At 38.4% G+C, this 16,328-nt stretch overlaps 2 protein-coding genes and 1 long non-coding RNA gene across 4 annotated transcripts in view; 1 reads left to right on the forward strand and 2 right to left on the reverse strand.

Moving 5' to 3' along the window:
• The window catches only part of LOC140632533 (uncharacterized), a 30,016-nt gene extending 15,938 nt beyond the window's left edge, over positions 1-14,078 (forward strand). The window contains exons 1-2 of one of the 2 annotated variants that reach the window (XR_012030133.1): positions 10,329-10,533; positions 10,751-14,078. This is a non-coding gene — a long non-coding RNA (uncharacterized lncRNA). Of the gene's footprint in view, positions 1-10,328; positions 10,534-10,750 lie in introns of those variants that run through there. The other variant, XR_012030134.1, reaches the window with a different exon arrangement.
• The window catches only part of ITGA1 (integrin subunit alpha 1), a 158,718-nt gene that overhangs the window by 136,351 nt on the left and 6,039 nt on the right, over positions 1-16,328 (reverse strand). The gene's annotated exons all lie outside the window — the stretch shown is intronic.
• Positions 8,512-10,481, reverse strand: PELO (pelota mRNA surveillance and ribosome rescue factor). Its single transcript, XM_072824650.1, has 2 exons — positions 9,423-10,481; positions 8,512-9,125 (listed from the first exon to the last, which is right to left on the reverse strand). The coding sequence occupies exons 1-2, from the start codon at positions 10,146-10,148 to the stop codon at positions 8,694-8,696; spliced, it is 1,158 nt and encodes a 385-aa protein (XP_072680751.1). The 5' UTR covers positions 10,149-10,481; the 3' UTR covers positions 8,512-8,693.

Below are 16,328 nucleotides of genomic sequence, written 5' to 3' on the forward strand. Positions count from 1 at the left end.
AACAAATCATCATCAAAAGGTCTTGTCTTGGGACGCCTGGGTGGCCCAGTGGTTGAGCCTCTGCCTTCAGCTGCAGGGCGAGATCCCGGGAGTCCTGGGATCCAGTCCTATATTGGGCTCCCCGCAGGGAGCCTGCTTCTCCCTCTCCTTCTGTCTCTGCCTCTCTCTGTGTGTCTCTCATGGATAAATAAATTAAAAAAAAATTTTTTTAAAGCAAAGAGGTCTTGTCTTTTTCTGTATTTCTTATCTACTCACCCCATTTCCCACTATATTTTACTGTGACGTAGGGCAAATATAAGAGTCCCAGATAAAGGTGAAGATGATTTCGGGAAGGACAAGAAAAAAATCTAAGATTTATTATGCTTTCTGAACTTCTAGGCAAGGAGATAGGCCCAGAGTGAGAAATTTAGTATCTGAATTTCAATGATACAAATTTAAAAAAAAAAAAATATGACACTTAATGAGGCAGCTAATTTTGCCTCAGCTCTTCCTACTTCTCCACATTCCACATGTTATTCCATTTCCTTTCACTCAGTTAAGAATACCACTGAGACACAAAGGGTCAGAGCACTGTTCCCAGAGACATTCCTCCTCTTATATTGTTTTCTCTCTTCTGCAGAAAATTTCCTTTCCTTCCACCACATCCCAGCCATGTTGCCATTTAGTGAAGCAGGCTACTTAAGAGAGAAGTTATTATTTATCAAGGGTGTTTCCTTGAATTTTACAGAGGATAAAATGATGAATAGAGAGGAAAGACTCTAGCAGGTCTTCCTACTGTCCACCCACTGGGCCTTCCCCCTACCTCCCCCAGGCCCAAGAGAGCTCCCTGTCACTTCTTTTTTGACAGCTGACCCAGCAGTTGGCTTTCCTTTCCCTGGGGTAGCTGCCATAATCTTCTCTTAGACATTCTCTCTTCCAAGAATGGCTATAGAGTAGGACATAATGTCCCATGCTCCCCCTCTCACCATCCCCTTCTTTGCTGTCCTGAAAAAAGCAACACTGTCTTTTCTGGACTGTTTTGCTGTTAGTCATGACAGAGATGCAGGAGATAACAAAAATGTGGAAACTATAAAGGCTCCAGGATCACAAAGTCATTTCAGTCACGGTCCCAGCTCCGTATTTCCCATTCCACTTGTGCCTTTTCTACTCAGTTTTGAGGGTAGAAGGCGATCTCCTTTCTCCATGATGTTTCTTCTTAGGTTTGTTGACTTTTTCCTGTAAATATTTAACATCTAGAAAGCTTAGGGATTGCAGGGACCACTACAGAGAAGAAAAAGGCGCCAAATAAATTCAAGGGGCTCAGTTCCCTTTGCTTCATCTCTCTGGAAAATAATGGCAGATCAGTGTGGGCTTCTGGAATTTATCAGTTTAAGTTCCGATAGCACCTCCTCAGGCTGAGTGAAGAGCACCCTCTGAGTCCTTATTCTATTACATTTCTTATTCCTGCACCAATTGCAGTGCCATCATAGCTTGTTTACTTTGTTTACTGTCTGTTCCCCATCCTAGACTGGCTTTCTCTATGAGGAAGGGACTGCAATCTTTTCTACTCACCTTATATTGCTAGGGGCTGGCAGAGTGCCTGGCATATAGTAGGCACTTGGTAAATGGTTGTCAGAAGAATGAAATGCTTCTCAGAAGAAAAAAGGTAGGAGGCAGAGTCTTTTTCTAGCAGAAGGTGAATACTCCTCAAAGGAATGAACAACTGAACTTCAAAGCTAAATTTGGGTCTCAGTGATGCTGCTGAGAAAGAAGTTGCTTTGCCCCAAGATGAATTATTTAATAATGAGAGTTTAAAGCATTCTAAGATCCTACTTTGCTCTTTGCTTCTCAACCATAACCACCTCCCAATATGCATTGGTGACGAGAAAATGGGGAAGAAATTGGAACAGGATAGATCAAACAGGAATGTGGACCCTATGAAAAGCTCCTGTTCATTGACTTTGAACAAGTCACCAACCCTCTCTAGGCCTCAAGCTTACATCTATATTATGAAGTGAGTAGGTCAGATGACACAAAAGGTTCCTTACAATACCAAACTTTCATGATTCTAAATGATTCAGAGGTTTGTACTGCAATGTATTTTCAATCTTCCTCTCCTCCATCTCGAACCTATCCCTCTAAAAAAAGGGACTCCTATCATTGTCAACAGTACATTTGGAGAAGAGGAAAAAACTATAAATTATGGTCACAGGATCAATGAGGTGAAACACAAGATTAAAACATGCTTTATATTCATAGAGCAATTTTTCACAAGAGTGTCAAACAAAAAGTTCTAGTCAATGTTTACACTAGAACTTGATGAAAAATTCCAGACATAAAACTTCTGGAACTTAGACTTGAACTCACAGGACCTCCCATCTTTGTCTGATAAATTTAACAACTAAAATCTACTGGGGTTTTTTCCTTAACAAGAATTCATCTTTCAACAGTTGAGTTTTATTGTTGAGACTATTACGGTTTAGTAAAACACTTGCTATCTGGAACTGTCATTCTAGGTATGACACAGCCATAGATTTCTTTAAGTACCACTATCTTTTAATAGTTTTGGAGGAAAATAGTCTTGAAAGACATTGTATTTCCTTGATTTTTTAAAAACAGAATACACTGAGTGTAATTCAATCTTTTCCTCAGTGTTAACATCAGTTACTATAACACAGTAATGTCCTCAGACCCCAGTGAAGCACTCTACATCCTAGACTTTCTTCTTTTGATGGTGCTTCAGAATTCACCTGAGCTGTCGGCTCTCATTTCTGACTACTGTGACTGCCATCAGCTTGGACACTTGTGATCATCTCTCCCTGATATTTAATTTGCTGATCAAGGCAGGGAAAAAATTCTCAATTCATTTTTGTATACACAAGAGTAGCCTAGTTTCTGCTACTGAAGATGCTTAGTAAATACATAAATGTTTGTTGAAATAATGGATGAATTAACATAGTAGGTTAAAAAAATTTTTTTTAAACAAGCTTGCTAAAACTGGGTGTGAAATAATAATAGAGGTTAACTAAGGCTTGAGGGGCTTGGTTAAATTACATAGCCTTGGGACATTTTCCATACACTTTTGACTTCTCATATTCTAGATAGAGTGCCAGAGGTATGAGCTCCTGAGACTCACAAACAGATGAAAAATAATAGTGGTAGGTAGGTAAATAAAAACATATAAAATGAATTGCTTAAACTTTGGCTTGATTATATAAATTCAGTGTTATCAAATAATTCTTCTATTTCTAGGCACATGTGACCTACTCCAAACAGAAAACTGAGGAATGAACTGGCATTCCTACATTTTTTAGGGTATAGCTTGAGTAGGCACCTCATCACACCCACTAGCTACATAATTTGGGACAAATGATTTAACCTCTTCTAAATTTGTTTTCTAATTTGAAAATAGTAATGACAAAAACCTTTCTTGCAGGAATCTTCAAAGAATTAAATAATTCATTCTAACATACTTTACCATAGATCTGGCCCTCAGTAAGTATGTAGTTACTTTTATTGTCATATGTTGTCTGTTCCTGGATTTGGGACAGTAGAGGCAGCCCTGTGCGTGGCCTGGCAATGTGTCTGCAAAGGCATTTTTCTCTCATGTTTGCAGCCTGCCAGATACTGCGCCGCCTCAGTCTTGGCTGTTCTGAACCAAATGTGGCACCCTTAACTGTCCTTCAGTATAGAAAATAGGCACATTTCCATCATACTAGTATTCTAAATGATGGGATTTTAAGGCGGGTAATGTTAACCACTAAAGAAAGGCAACTTAAAAGAAGGCAGTACTTCAAGTTCCCACAATTTATCATAAATGTCACAATCTTTAGTGACTGGCACTAGAAATATAATACCTTGCCTATATTGATGCTGCTTCTTATATAATTAAAATATTCACTGTTAGGAGCAAAAACGACAGGCTCAAATTTGTTTGCAACTAAAGTATTGCACGCAAGAGTGGATTTTCCTTGAGTAAATGCATTACTTTTACCTCAATTTAAATGAATAAGTTCACAACATCCCAATCTCTTTCTCAGTGTTATTTATCACAACAGAATATACTGAAATGTTTCTTAAAATAGAGAAATACTGCAAAATAAATGGGTTATCTTATAAATTATTACACTCAGAAATCTATAAATAACACTCTAAAATATGGATGAGAATACAGATGGTGTTACTATCAAATACTCTCTAAAAATGTTATCATCTCTACTTCAGCTTAACAAGTATCTTTTGTTAATGTGTTTTATAATTTTCCTAATCTAACTAGTTCCTTATTGAATTCGGCCACTTTGGGGCACCTGGATGGCTCAGTGGTTGAGTGTCTGCCTTTGGCTCAGGTAGTGATCCCGGGGTCCTAGGATCAAGTCCTGCACTGGGCTCCCCGCAGGGAGCCTGCTTCTCCCTCTGCCTATGTCTCTGCCTCTCTCTGTCTCTCATGAGTAAATAAATAAAATCTTAAAAAAAAAAAAAAAAAAAGAATTTGGCCAATTTATTTTTCTTTTTAGTGAAGTTTACCTGCTACTTGATGACTATATTAAGTGACTCAGACTGTGCTTGCTAAGTTCCAAGACCATTACTATGAATCTAACAGCACAACATCTTAACCATCTGCATTGTTGACTTTTGAATCTTTTCTAAATAAGGCATCCATAATACACACAAGTATTATACTCAGGTCTCAAACTCCTTTAGAAATCATTAGGACTTTTCAGTGACACTTTTGCATTAAACTTTTAAGTTGATTAGCAGTGCATATAACACAAGATTATCTTGAATAGCACTTGTCTAAAATACTACATCTTCTAGAATACATAAATTGAACCTCCACACAAACCTTAAAGATGCTGACATCAGTATGAAGACAACTATTTTATTTAGGGTGTTAAAAACTTTATCTGAACCTGTGATTCTTTTTCTAGTTGCTCTTCAAGTCCTCACTAAGGTTACTACTTGGAAACTCATTCACTTTCAGTATCAATAAAATTATGGGCTGACCAAAATCAATTTTTAAAATAAATATAAATAAAACATTGCAAAATTCATGCATAATTGTGGTACTTGTGGTTCTTTAGGGAGTAAAAGAGGAAATGTGCTTAGGGAAATCAAAGATGTCACATTAGGACAGGGAGCCCAAGAACTAAGGGTCCAATAGCAGTAACATGGCTATAAACCTGACTTGAATGAGACAGAACTTGCTAATAATTTCTGTGCTATGGAAATCCTGAAAAAGTGTCCTAGCAAACTGAATCATCACCCCCCGAATATATCCTTTTTTTAACTGAAACTTTGATATACTAAATTTGTAAATATTTATGTATACTGAGACTCACTTAAACCATATTCAAAAGTAATTTGGTTTTTGTCCTTAAAGTTAGAAATTTTTTATCTTAGGAACTTTTTTTTAAAAAAAAAAAAAACATATTATTTATTCATTCATGAAAGCCACAAGGTGAGAGGCAGACACAGATGTAGGAAGAAGAAAAAGCAGGCTCCTTGCAGGGAGCGGAATGTGGAACTTGATCCCCAGACCTGGGATTATGCCTGGAGCCAAAGGCAGACAGACACTCAACCTCTGAGCCACCCAGGTGTCCCCATCTTAGGAACTTTTAAAACTCAACTTCTATGCAATCAACACTTTGGCTCTTCTACTTGTATATCTCTAGAACACTGTAGAGCTCTGTAGGGGAAAAAGTTATCTGACCATATTAATTACTTTAATATAGGAGCATCTCTACTTTAAATGATTTTAGTAGATAATAGAGTCAAGGAACATTTAAAGAGATTAAATAGGTTTCCCCGTGCTTCTGTGCCTGGCCTTTTTTCATAGCTTTACTAATTCTTGCTAGGCCATTTTTTCTCTGATTTCAGGTTTACTTATATGTTGACAACTCTTTATCATTAACCTCAGCCAACTGCTTTTTCCTGAACTTCAGGCCTGTGTGAACAATTAACTAGGGAACCTTATTAAGGACTGAAAGAATTCATTCAGTCATTCATTTAACTCCCCCGCCCCCCAATATTTTGAGCATCTACTGTTTGCCAGTGTTTTTTTTTTTTTTTAACATTAAGGATATAGTAATGAACCTAACAGACAATAGTCTCTGCCCTTATTGACTTTACATTCTAGACAGATAAGTAAAACACTGAAATGAAATACATATAAAAAAAATTGAGACAACGAAGGGCTCAGAAGGAAATCTTGCAGAAGTTATTTAAAAAAAAAAAAGACTGGCTTGGAAGATCTCACTGAGATGAATTTTTAGCAAAAACCTTGAGAGTAAGGAAGCGAGCATACAGAAACAGGTAGAAGACTATTTCGGATGTCCTGCAGGCATCCTCTTTTTTTTTTTTTTTTTTGAGAGTGGTGGTAGGGCAGGGAAGCGCAGAGGGCGAGAAAGAATTTAAGCAGGGTCCAGGGAGTTGGACTTGGGTCTCAATCTCATGACCCTGAGATTGTGACTGAGCCAAAATCACAATGCTTAACCAACTGAGCTACCCTGACACCCCCATAATGCAACTTTTTAAAACCAGGAATTCTTGAAGATATTTTGACTACCTTATAGCCAAAAAAATACACTTTTATTTCAAGAAGTTTTATAGTTAAGCTGAATTTTGGTCAATGAACTCTCTTGAAAGACCTTGAAACTCAAATGTTTTTCTCTATGACTGGCAACCCCAGCCAGAGACTTTACTAGTACAGGGAGAATAACTATCATCTATGTTTATCAGATTTTATTATGCACAGTAATCAACTGGAGATGTTAGGATACAGACTGACATTCAAGAAGGTCCATGATAGGTCCTGGATTCTAGTTTCTGTCAAACTCTCAAGGTCTCAATCCATAGTCTTGCTGGTGGTCCATGGACCATACTTTTGAATAGTGAGACCTGAATCAGTAGTTCTGTCTTGATACCTAATGGAATCACCTGAGGAGCTATAAAAAACCATCTCTAGGGTGAAAGGTTACTGAGTCTGGGATCTAGTCTGGGTAATGAATTTCCAAAGCTCGCAAGGTCAGGCTAACAAGCAGCTAAATTTGAGAACCTATGACCTAAAATGTATTGGTCAGATTTATGCATAGGTTTTATTTCTCCTTGTTTCTATCACAGTAGATAACAGATCTAGGAATAACCAGTACTGCATAAGTTATGAGAGTAATATATGCCCCAACTCTCCAAATTCTTACTGAGAATACAAATCATTATCAATCAGGTTCTAATGTCAAGAATCTCAGTTTCATTTCTATACTCCTACCAAATAATTTAATAACATGTTTTTCATAGTATTTTAAAGTTAAATATTCATGGACTTATAATAAAATGACAATCTATTTTTAGATTAAGAGGTAGATATGTAAAAATGTGATTTTAAAGTATATGGAAGTGTCTATTTCTAATTACAGATTAAAATAAACTCAGATTAGTTAAATTTATAAAAAATAATCCCCAGACCTGGCACTTATCCCAGGAGAAATGCCCAGAAACAGAAAGGATTAGCAAAAGTTTACTTAGTATTTATACTCGAAGTAGGTACCAATGTGTTACAAACTGATTATCACTCTTTCTTCATAACGCCTTTCCTAATTCTTTTGCTAAACTGAGGTCTGTAAAAAGTAAGGATGCAATTCCATTCTAAGGATCCCTCCCTACCCCTTAAAATGCACATCCAAAATACCGAATGAAAATATTTTAAACTCAGGTATTAGCAGAAACTCCCTCATTACAGTAAAGAGTACTGGAGTACAAGTCAACTACCACATGCTACTAATGATGTAACTTAATCAAACTTTCTCAGTAGACCTTCTCACATCTTAAAATAAGGTGTAGAGAGTCCAATAAGAATGTGCAAGCACAAACTAATGCCACATAGAAATATAAGATAGCACTACATATATCTAGGATAAGCCAAATAATAGTGTGGCAGTGCAAATAAATGGAGCCCAGAAATGAATATTTTCAGCTTTAGCACTAGTCACACAACAAGCAAATCATGTATCTTAACTGCATTTTAAAAATAAAGATACCTCAAATAGCTTATCTTGAGAATCTCTAGATCAAAAGTCTATATCTAAAAATAACTGATTAAGGGGTCCTCTAAAGCAAGTAAGATTAATAGTAGGAAAAAAAAAAAAAAAACCTACCAAGAGTTTACTTGTAACATGACTGATTTAACAAGTCTCTTTGGACATTTTAAATTTGTCTTCTAGAAAAGTCTATCATTTGGCCATCCTTTAAAATAGCAAATTAAAAAAAAAAGTGAAGAAATGGAGTAAAGGGATCTTAAACAGTGCAAGAACACTATGTAGAATTAAAATAATGTAAACTTATTAGGATAATGAAGTATTAAACAGCTTTTTCTAAGGAAAACTTATTCAAAGTATGACATTTGGGATTTTATGATCTATCCCAAAGAATATACAGCCATTTTTTTTATTAAATACAAGATATGTTTTCAAGCTCTGCAAATAACTCATAATTTCTTCAAAAATTATTCTAATTAATACAGATGGTAGTAGATGGAGATTATTTCATTTTAATTTATTGTTTAGTTTTAACACATATCCTGCCAATCACAAGATACCTAGTGTGCCCAAATACATGAGAAATCACTGTAAGAACCACAAAGTGCCTTGCAGCTTTTTGTCAGGATGCTAAGAAAATGTAACAACAGAGACACAGCTTGTCTCAATTATAAGGTCCAATCATTAATCTTCTTCAGAACTAGAATCATCCTCTTGATCAGAGAGTTCAGGGACGGGGAAGCGGAGAATGGCAGCTACTCCAGTCAACTGACTGAGCTGTTCTCCCGATACATGAAGACTAGAGAATATCCTAACCGTGCCTGCATTCTCTTTCACACTGTCCACCAACTTCACATACCGGCTCCGGGTAGCAACATCCTGGTGCCTGAAAAGCTCATCGCTGATGAGCAATGTATCAATTGCCATAGCCTCATTGGCTTTCTCCACCTGCTTGAGTCCATAAAAAGCTCGGTCAGGTTCATGTTGTAACATTTTATAGAAGTCATCCAAGGCTTTTACTTCCCCAGCAGCTTTAGTGTCTGAAAGGCGGCTAGCTACAGAAGGGTCACAAAGGGCCTCTTTCAGGGAGTACTTGTGTCCAGAGGAGGCATGTACCTAGAATCATAATTATGAAAGTTAGACAAAAGAATCTCTGAGAGTACCCATTAATCAGCCTGCGATGACCTAGAGCCAAAAGCACAACTGAGGCTTTATAGGTTTGAGGACTTAAGCAAAGTTTACTAGATACACAAGGCCTTTTAACAACTCTCTTTTCATTTCATTGTCTCATTTACAATCACAGTCCGGTGAACCCCTTGTCCTCTTGTACTTTTCCCGGTTCTAAAACTTAAAGAGGAGTTTTATACAAATCCCTCTGCCCACTCTTAATTATCCTTGGAGAAGACTTTTTACCTGAAGGAACTTGGACCGGTTTTCCAGGAGCAGTTTGTTGTCGGTCTTCACTGCTTGTTGAAACATGTAGTCGCAGAACTGCTCCCTCACAAATCCTGGGCTGGCCACCAGGATGCACTTCACTACATCGAAGTTTATGTGGCGCTGGATAGCCTGGACCACCTGTTCATAGAATCGCTCCAGGGCCCGGTCATGCTGCGAACAGTTGCCTTTCCGTTTTCTAGGGATGTTCACCTCCACCTTGGCCCGAGTGAGGGTCATGCTGGGAGTGACTAAGCAGATATGGGCGAGGCCTTCCTGCATGACCACAGCCGCCACATCTGCACTCCAGGCCGGGTCACAGGCCTGCTCAATGCGCTCCAGAACCACACTGTCCCACTGTTTCTTGGCCAGGGTGAACTGGCGGTTGGGCTCCAGCTCGATGGTGTGGTAAGCCCCCATCTTGACATACTCATTTTCTTGGATGTTGGTCCCCTTAACCCGCAGCTGGCAGGCTTGAGAGTCAAAATCGATGGCCTCCACGCAGAGAGTGAGCGTAGTGCGCACCCGGTTGCTCCCTACGCTGCCCGTGGAGGACTCGGTCTGCACCTTGCGGATGGTGGAGGCACGCAAGCTGTCGCCCACCTGCACTAGATTGTAGGTGTGCCACATATCCTCAGGTTCCTCGGGGACGAGGGTCACCTGGCCCGCATTGTCTTTCTCAATGTCCTTCCTCACGAGCTTCATGACGCCGGCGGCGGGTGGGGGTGGGGGTGGGGGTGGGGGGGCGGTGTTCACAGGCGGAACGCGAGGCCACGAGGAGGTCCCCAGTGGGAGGGGGGCAGGGAGGGGAAAGCGGGTCTGGGCCGGGGAGGGGGCGGGGCCCGCGTCCCCGCAGGCACTAGCCCGGCGGGAAGGAAATGCTCTAGTTCTGACTCAAGCGGCCGACGGGAACACTTACGCCGGCCCTTCTTTTCCTGGTCTCCGCGCGCGCCGCGCCGGACCCCGCGAGAGACAGAGCAGCCGGCTTCTCCGAGGCTCCAGCCGCCAGCGCGGACCCAGGGCGGCCGCCAGCAGAGCGCATGCGCAGCGCGCAGCCCGCCCCTCGGCGCACGTCTTACGTCCCCACGGGGTAGGCGGGGTCGCGGGGTCGCAGGCCCCCGGGGCGCAGGCGTAGTCGTCGCCGTCGCGAGGCGCGTTCGGAGGAAACCCGCGGGGGGAAGCGCTCGGAGGCGGAGGCGGCGGCGGCGGCGGCGGGTCTTTTATGTTAATACCGAACCTGTTTGTGCAGACTCTGGGGACTATGTGAATGCAAACTGGTTTTTTGTTGTTGTTGTTTTTTTTTCCAGATGCGTGAAGTTGCCGCTGTTTACCTTCTCTCCCCTTGGGCTAAATCCGGTTTCAAACCTTAACTGGAAGTAAAAGGAATTCTCAGAAGTGCACACTTGCTCCCAAAGTTCTAAAACGTGCTTTCGCCTTATCCGCACCCCAACGCTGCCCACCTGCTGGAGTTGCTATTTCCAGAACCGGTTTCTAAGAACGACGGGTCTCGATGGGTCTGGGCTCCGAGCAATCTGCCCAGCTGTTTGCCGCGCTTAGTCACCGTGTCTGCACCGACCGACTTCCCCAGACGTTAAAGCGCTGGCCCCAGAGACACAAGAAACCGTCTGGGGAATTTACCCCTGGGTGGACCGCTCAGTTGCTTGCCCTGGTGTCCTGGGAATCCCAGAATCCAAAATTGGCAGTCTCCGCTTCACGCAGCTCAGTAGCCTGTGAAATACTTAGGTTGGGGGTTGGGTCGCAAAAGCTTAGGGCCTGACCCTCACTGCTAACGTCTAGCTGAGAGCTGAGGGTACTGGAAGTGGGGAACGTCTGATTTACTAGGACCAACAGGATTTAAAGAAAATCTGTAAATCTCTTGGCGTTTTATGGTGGCGAGAGGTTGAAAAGTGAGGATTGCCTCTTAACAAGATCACTGAATAGAAAAAGCCCCCTTCTTCCACTTCCAAGAAAACCCAGTAACTTTTGAGTAAGGAACTGATTGCACTAAAGCGTAAAGATGGGTTGCTTCTCCAAAGGACATTTACTAATAACTAGGGAAGAGAAATACTTTGAGTTGCTCCTTGATCACTTTTTTTTTTATATGTTTTTTTTATCACTTTTTTTTAAAGTAGAATTTACCTCTCTGCAAAGCCTGACAAAGATTAAAAACCACAGATTCAGAATGGCAGGCATACAGTAGGATCTTAACAAGGGTTAAGTTTTTATTGAAGAGCTATCATTTATTGAATATTCACCAGGTACTTTCCTATACTCTTCTAATCCTCTTCTGTAAATATTTGTTATCCTCATTTTGTGGATTAGAAAATGAAATGGGGAAATAAATGAATTCAAGAGCACATAACCAGCTTTTAAATTCAGACCTGCTTAACTCCACACCCTCTCCTCTATCCAGTGCTGCAAACTATATTACGGATGCTCAAAATCATCTCTGCAATCACAAATTATGTGCTGTCATTCACTGCCACTTCTTGTCACTTTTACTAGTTAAAGACACACAGCTTAGGAACTAACAGGATCTGAAAAGCACAGTCCCTTTCTTGCTTTCATTACTTTTAAAAAAATCTTTATATTCCTCCATTCAACATAGTTTTCCTTCCGTCCAGTCTAGGTCACCATTACAATCCTTGAGAAGAATCCAGTATTCTACTTTAGAAAACTATGCACATATTTCTACACTTTAAAACCTGTGGGAAACCCCCATTAACTGTTAATTCTGTGGTTCTTTTAAAAAGTTTATTTAAATCATAGGGTAAACTACTTTGAGCTGTCTTTTTTTTTTTTTTTTTAAGACTTTATTTATTTATTCATGACAGAGAGAGAGAGGCAGAGAGAGAAGCAGGCTTCATGCAGGGAGCCTGATGTGGCACTTGATCCTGGGTCTCCAGGATCACGCCCTGGGCCTACGGCAGGCGCTAAACTGCTGAGCCACCCAGGGATCCCCCTAAGCTGTCTTTTTAAACATAAATGGGCTTCAGTGATTGAACATACTACAAAATTTTTCATAGAATTACTATTTGATCTGAAATGGAACTATTTTTTAGTAATTGTAACTTACTGTTGAACAATCAGATGTTTTCTCCCAGATTTTGTGTGGTAACTTACTGTTTCCAGACTAATTACATTTTTATTTGGAGTTATTTGGAGTTCTCATTCCCTACTAATTAAAATTCAATTCTCTAGCATTCAAGGCCTCCATGATTTTGCCTTACAAACATTATTTTCCACTTGGGCCCTCCAGCATCCTATATTCCACAGGAGTAATCTTTGTTCCCCGTATATCCTGGGAACTGTCTACTTGTTGCCCTTAACTCTGCCATTCTCTCTGCTTAAAATGTCACTGCCTCTCACTCTTGTGAGAGTAGGACATAAATCCTACTTCTTTTTAAGCACTAGCTTAAATATTATCTCACATTTGAAATCATGCATTATATTAATTGGAATATTAGTTTTTTCTTTCGTATTCAGCTCTTGGTGGATTCACCCTCATTCTTCCACTGAATCTTGAAAAGTCCTTTGCACATAGTAGGCACTTACGTATCAACGATAAGCTTAGTGAATCAGGTGTAAAGTGTGGCAGCTATATGAACATCATCACAGAGTTCTTAAGTCATGATTTTGTAATCAGCTATGGTTCACTTAATAATGGTATGTAAGAAGTAATCCTATTTTAAAACTGCTGTAGTTATAGCAGTTATGTAATAGCAGTATGCAGCATTTTCATTCTTTACCAAAATACACAAAATCATGAGGAAAAAAAAACATGATTTAGCTGTTACTTTAAATTATAATTTTATATTTACTTACTGGCTCTCTGAAAATAGAATTTATATCAGTAGCTTTATATTTTTCTATTTTATTTATATTAATCTCTCTAGAATTAAGAATATTTATTTGATATAATTTCAGTGTCTCAAAAAGAGAACTGGGCTAGAAGTCAAACATCCTGGATTGTAATTCTTACCCTGTCAATTGTTTTTACTCTAACTTTTGGCAGCCCTTAGTCTCTTAGAAATGCTGTTCCTTTTACTTAAGAATATTGAATTCAATAATTAAAATTGTCTCATTATGATGTAAAAATATTTTTAAAAAAGTAAAACACTACTCATAATATGAGCCTATCACATTTACTTTCAATTTTTCATAGTACCTTTTGAATTTGATTGTTCCTTAGGCCCACTGCAGTGGTAAAAGATCAATACCAAGTTTAATAATTGCACACCAAGAGTCAGCAGTCATGAGTCTTGATCTTTCTAGCTAGATTATAGCAACTTTAGATAAGCCCCCTAACATCTACAAACCTGAACTTTTCATTCTACGTTGTAAATTAGATTATTTGCCCTTCCACTCTCATTTGATAACCCTTATAAGGTTCTAATGAGATTATGATACTTTGTAAACTGTAGAACCCTTATAAGGTTCTAATGAGATTATGATACTTTGTAAACTGTAGAGTTCTATAAACATGTGAGATACTGTGGTGTATCTCTAAGAATGCCTGACCTGAAGCTAGAAATCTGGATCAGACAAAGCAAGGGGAAAGGACTCACTTTAACATGAACATAATTATTCAGCCTTAGAAAAATAACTGATTCAATAAAGTTGACTGATGGATAATCTGTTTGGTACCATTATTTATACTGGCATCTCTTCTCCAGGGAAACCTTAGGTCAGCCCTAGTGCATGAATTCATGTACCTCATTGGTGAACTGGAATACAATTCTTCCTATTATATAGAAATGGTTTGTATGACAGCAGTAGGGGTACGGGCTCCAGAAAAATGGAAATCTTGTTTGAATACCCTGGCTTAGCACACAGTAGGGGATGTATAAATATTCTTTCTCTAGTATTTTTTTTTTGCAAGAGTTAAATTTCTTGCAACACATACTAATATTTTTTTTCCTCTGCTTAGAGCATGTTGGAAGCTCCTCCCATCATTTTTTCTTTGCTTGTCTGTTGTCTTTTTCAGACCGTGAGCCTCTTAAGGCCAGAGACTACATTTTATTTGTCTGTATTCCTGAAACCCAGTACAGCAACTGTTGGATATATAAGCATAGTTATTATATGAAAGAATGCATAATTGTTAGTTCTCCTTTAATGCAAAGTTTTTAACTTGTCTATCACAGGCATCTTAGAATTAGGAAAACACTGTTTTATAAAATTACTGAAATTTTAAAGAGCAGATTACTTTTACAGTGAGTTTCTAAAAACCTATTTCAATTTTTGAGATACCCATGCTTGGATGAGAAAAATAATTATTTTAAACACATCTTACTAAGGAAAAGATCTTAAAATGTTGTAAATAATGTATAATGACAGTTTTATTATGCCTGTTTATAAAATGAACTTTGCAAAATAAGCCAGAGCTGTGATTATGAATATCTAATACAGATGCAATCATTTATGTAAAGAGAATGTGCTAACCTCACATTGTACAAAGATGCCCATGTGACCTCCATAAGTAAAGCTAAGTGGACAACTGGAAGAACTATGCAGCTAATTCAGGGAAAAGGGGAGAAGGGAAAAGGGAAAGTTGTTTTTGTTTTGAAGGAACTTGTACTGTTACTATCTAAGGTTCCTGTGATTAAAAATACTTACTTGCAATTGTCGCAAAACAATAAAAAACCTCCTATCAAATAAACAAAATCTTATCAACAAAAGTGTCAGGAAGGGAGACAGAACATGAGAGACTCCTAAATCTGGGAAATGAATTAGGGGTGGTGGAAGGGGAGGTGGGCGGGGGTGGGGGTGACTGGGTGACGGGCACTGAGGGGGGCACTTGATGGGATGAGCACTGGGTGTTATTCTATATGTTGGCAAATTAACACCAATAAAAAATAAGTGTATGAAAAGAATAAATAAATAAATTAATTAAATAAAATAAATTAAAAAAAAAACAATGAAAGGTGCTTCTTGATTAGGAGAAGACCTTTTCATTCCCTGCAATAACTAAGGATATAAATACAATGATTAAGCTATGCAGGTTAGCTGTTTTGATAGTAAATGAGGGAAAACTAAAAGCTTCCTGTTTTTAGAATCTTTCAATATGGAATTCACAAACCCAAAATCATGGAGCTGGAAGGGCTTTTGTAGATTTCTTTTACCCCTTTGAATCATGTCAAGATTCAGGCAGCATGATCTGGCAATGAAGGATAGAAATGTGCAATTAGCCAAGAGTAGCCTATCATCATAATGAATAAAAATGGAAAAGAACGGATATTTTAGAAGTTAAGTAAGTTACTGCTAACGTAAACGATGTTTAAGGAAATGAAAAAAAAAAGTGTGCATGCATTGGGTGTGTTTCTGTTTGTGTGTATCCCTATACAGGATCATTTTACCAATAATATTACAATAAAATGTGTAATTTGAAGGACTGATTAATACCCATGTGTTTTCGAATTTTAGTATAAGGCAAAGTAAGGTTATAGCCAGCAAAATAATTTTGAAAGTATATTGTAATTTTTAATTCATATTAAGACTATAGGATTTATAATAAAATATGCAATCCATTTATTGTAATCATTGGACATTCTAATGTGATCTAGGTATCCTACTCAAATTTAAGAATTTGTATTTATTTCAGCAGATCTCATATAATTTATATAAAAATCACTTTTATATGAGTTTATATGTCACTTTTAATATGAGTTATTATTTTTATCTGAGTTATTTGAATTATAGTGATTTTATTTTATTATTTATTTATTTATTTTAATTATAGTGATTTTAAAAATTAGCTTTCTCATTTGTTTTTTATAGAAATCTATTCAGATAAAACAATATTAATGTTTTTGCACATCAAGTGAATTCTTAGTACCAACCAGTGCTATATTTAATTTCCTTTTAAGACTTAATTGACTTTTGGGG

This window comes from Canis lupus, chromosome 4 (assembly GCF_048164855.1).
Source record: "Canis lupus baileyi chromosome 4, mCanLup2.hap1, whole genome shotgun sequence".
In the NCBI taxonomy this organism is placed as follows: domain Eukaryota; kingdom Metazoa; phylum Chordata; class Mammalia; order Carnivora; family Canidae; genus Canis; species Canis lupus.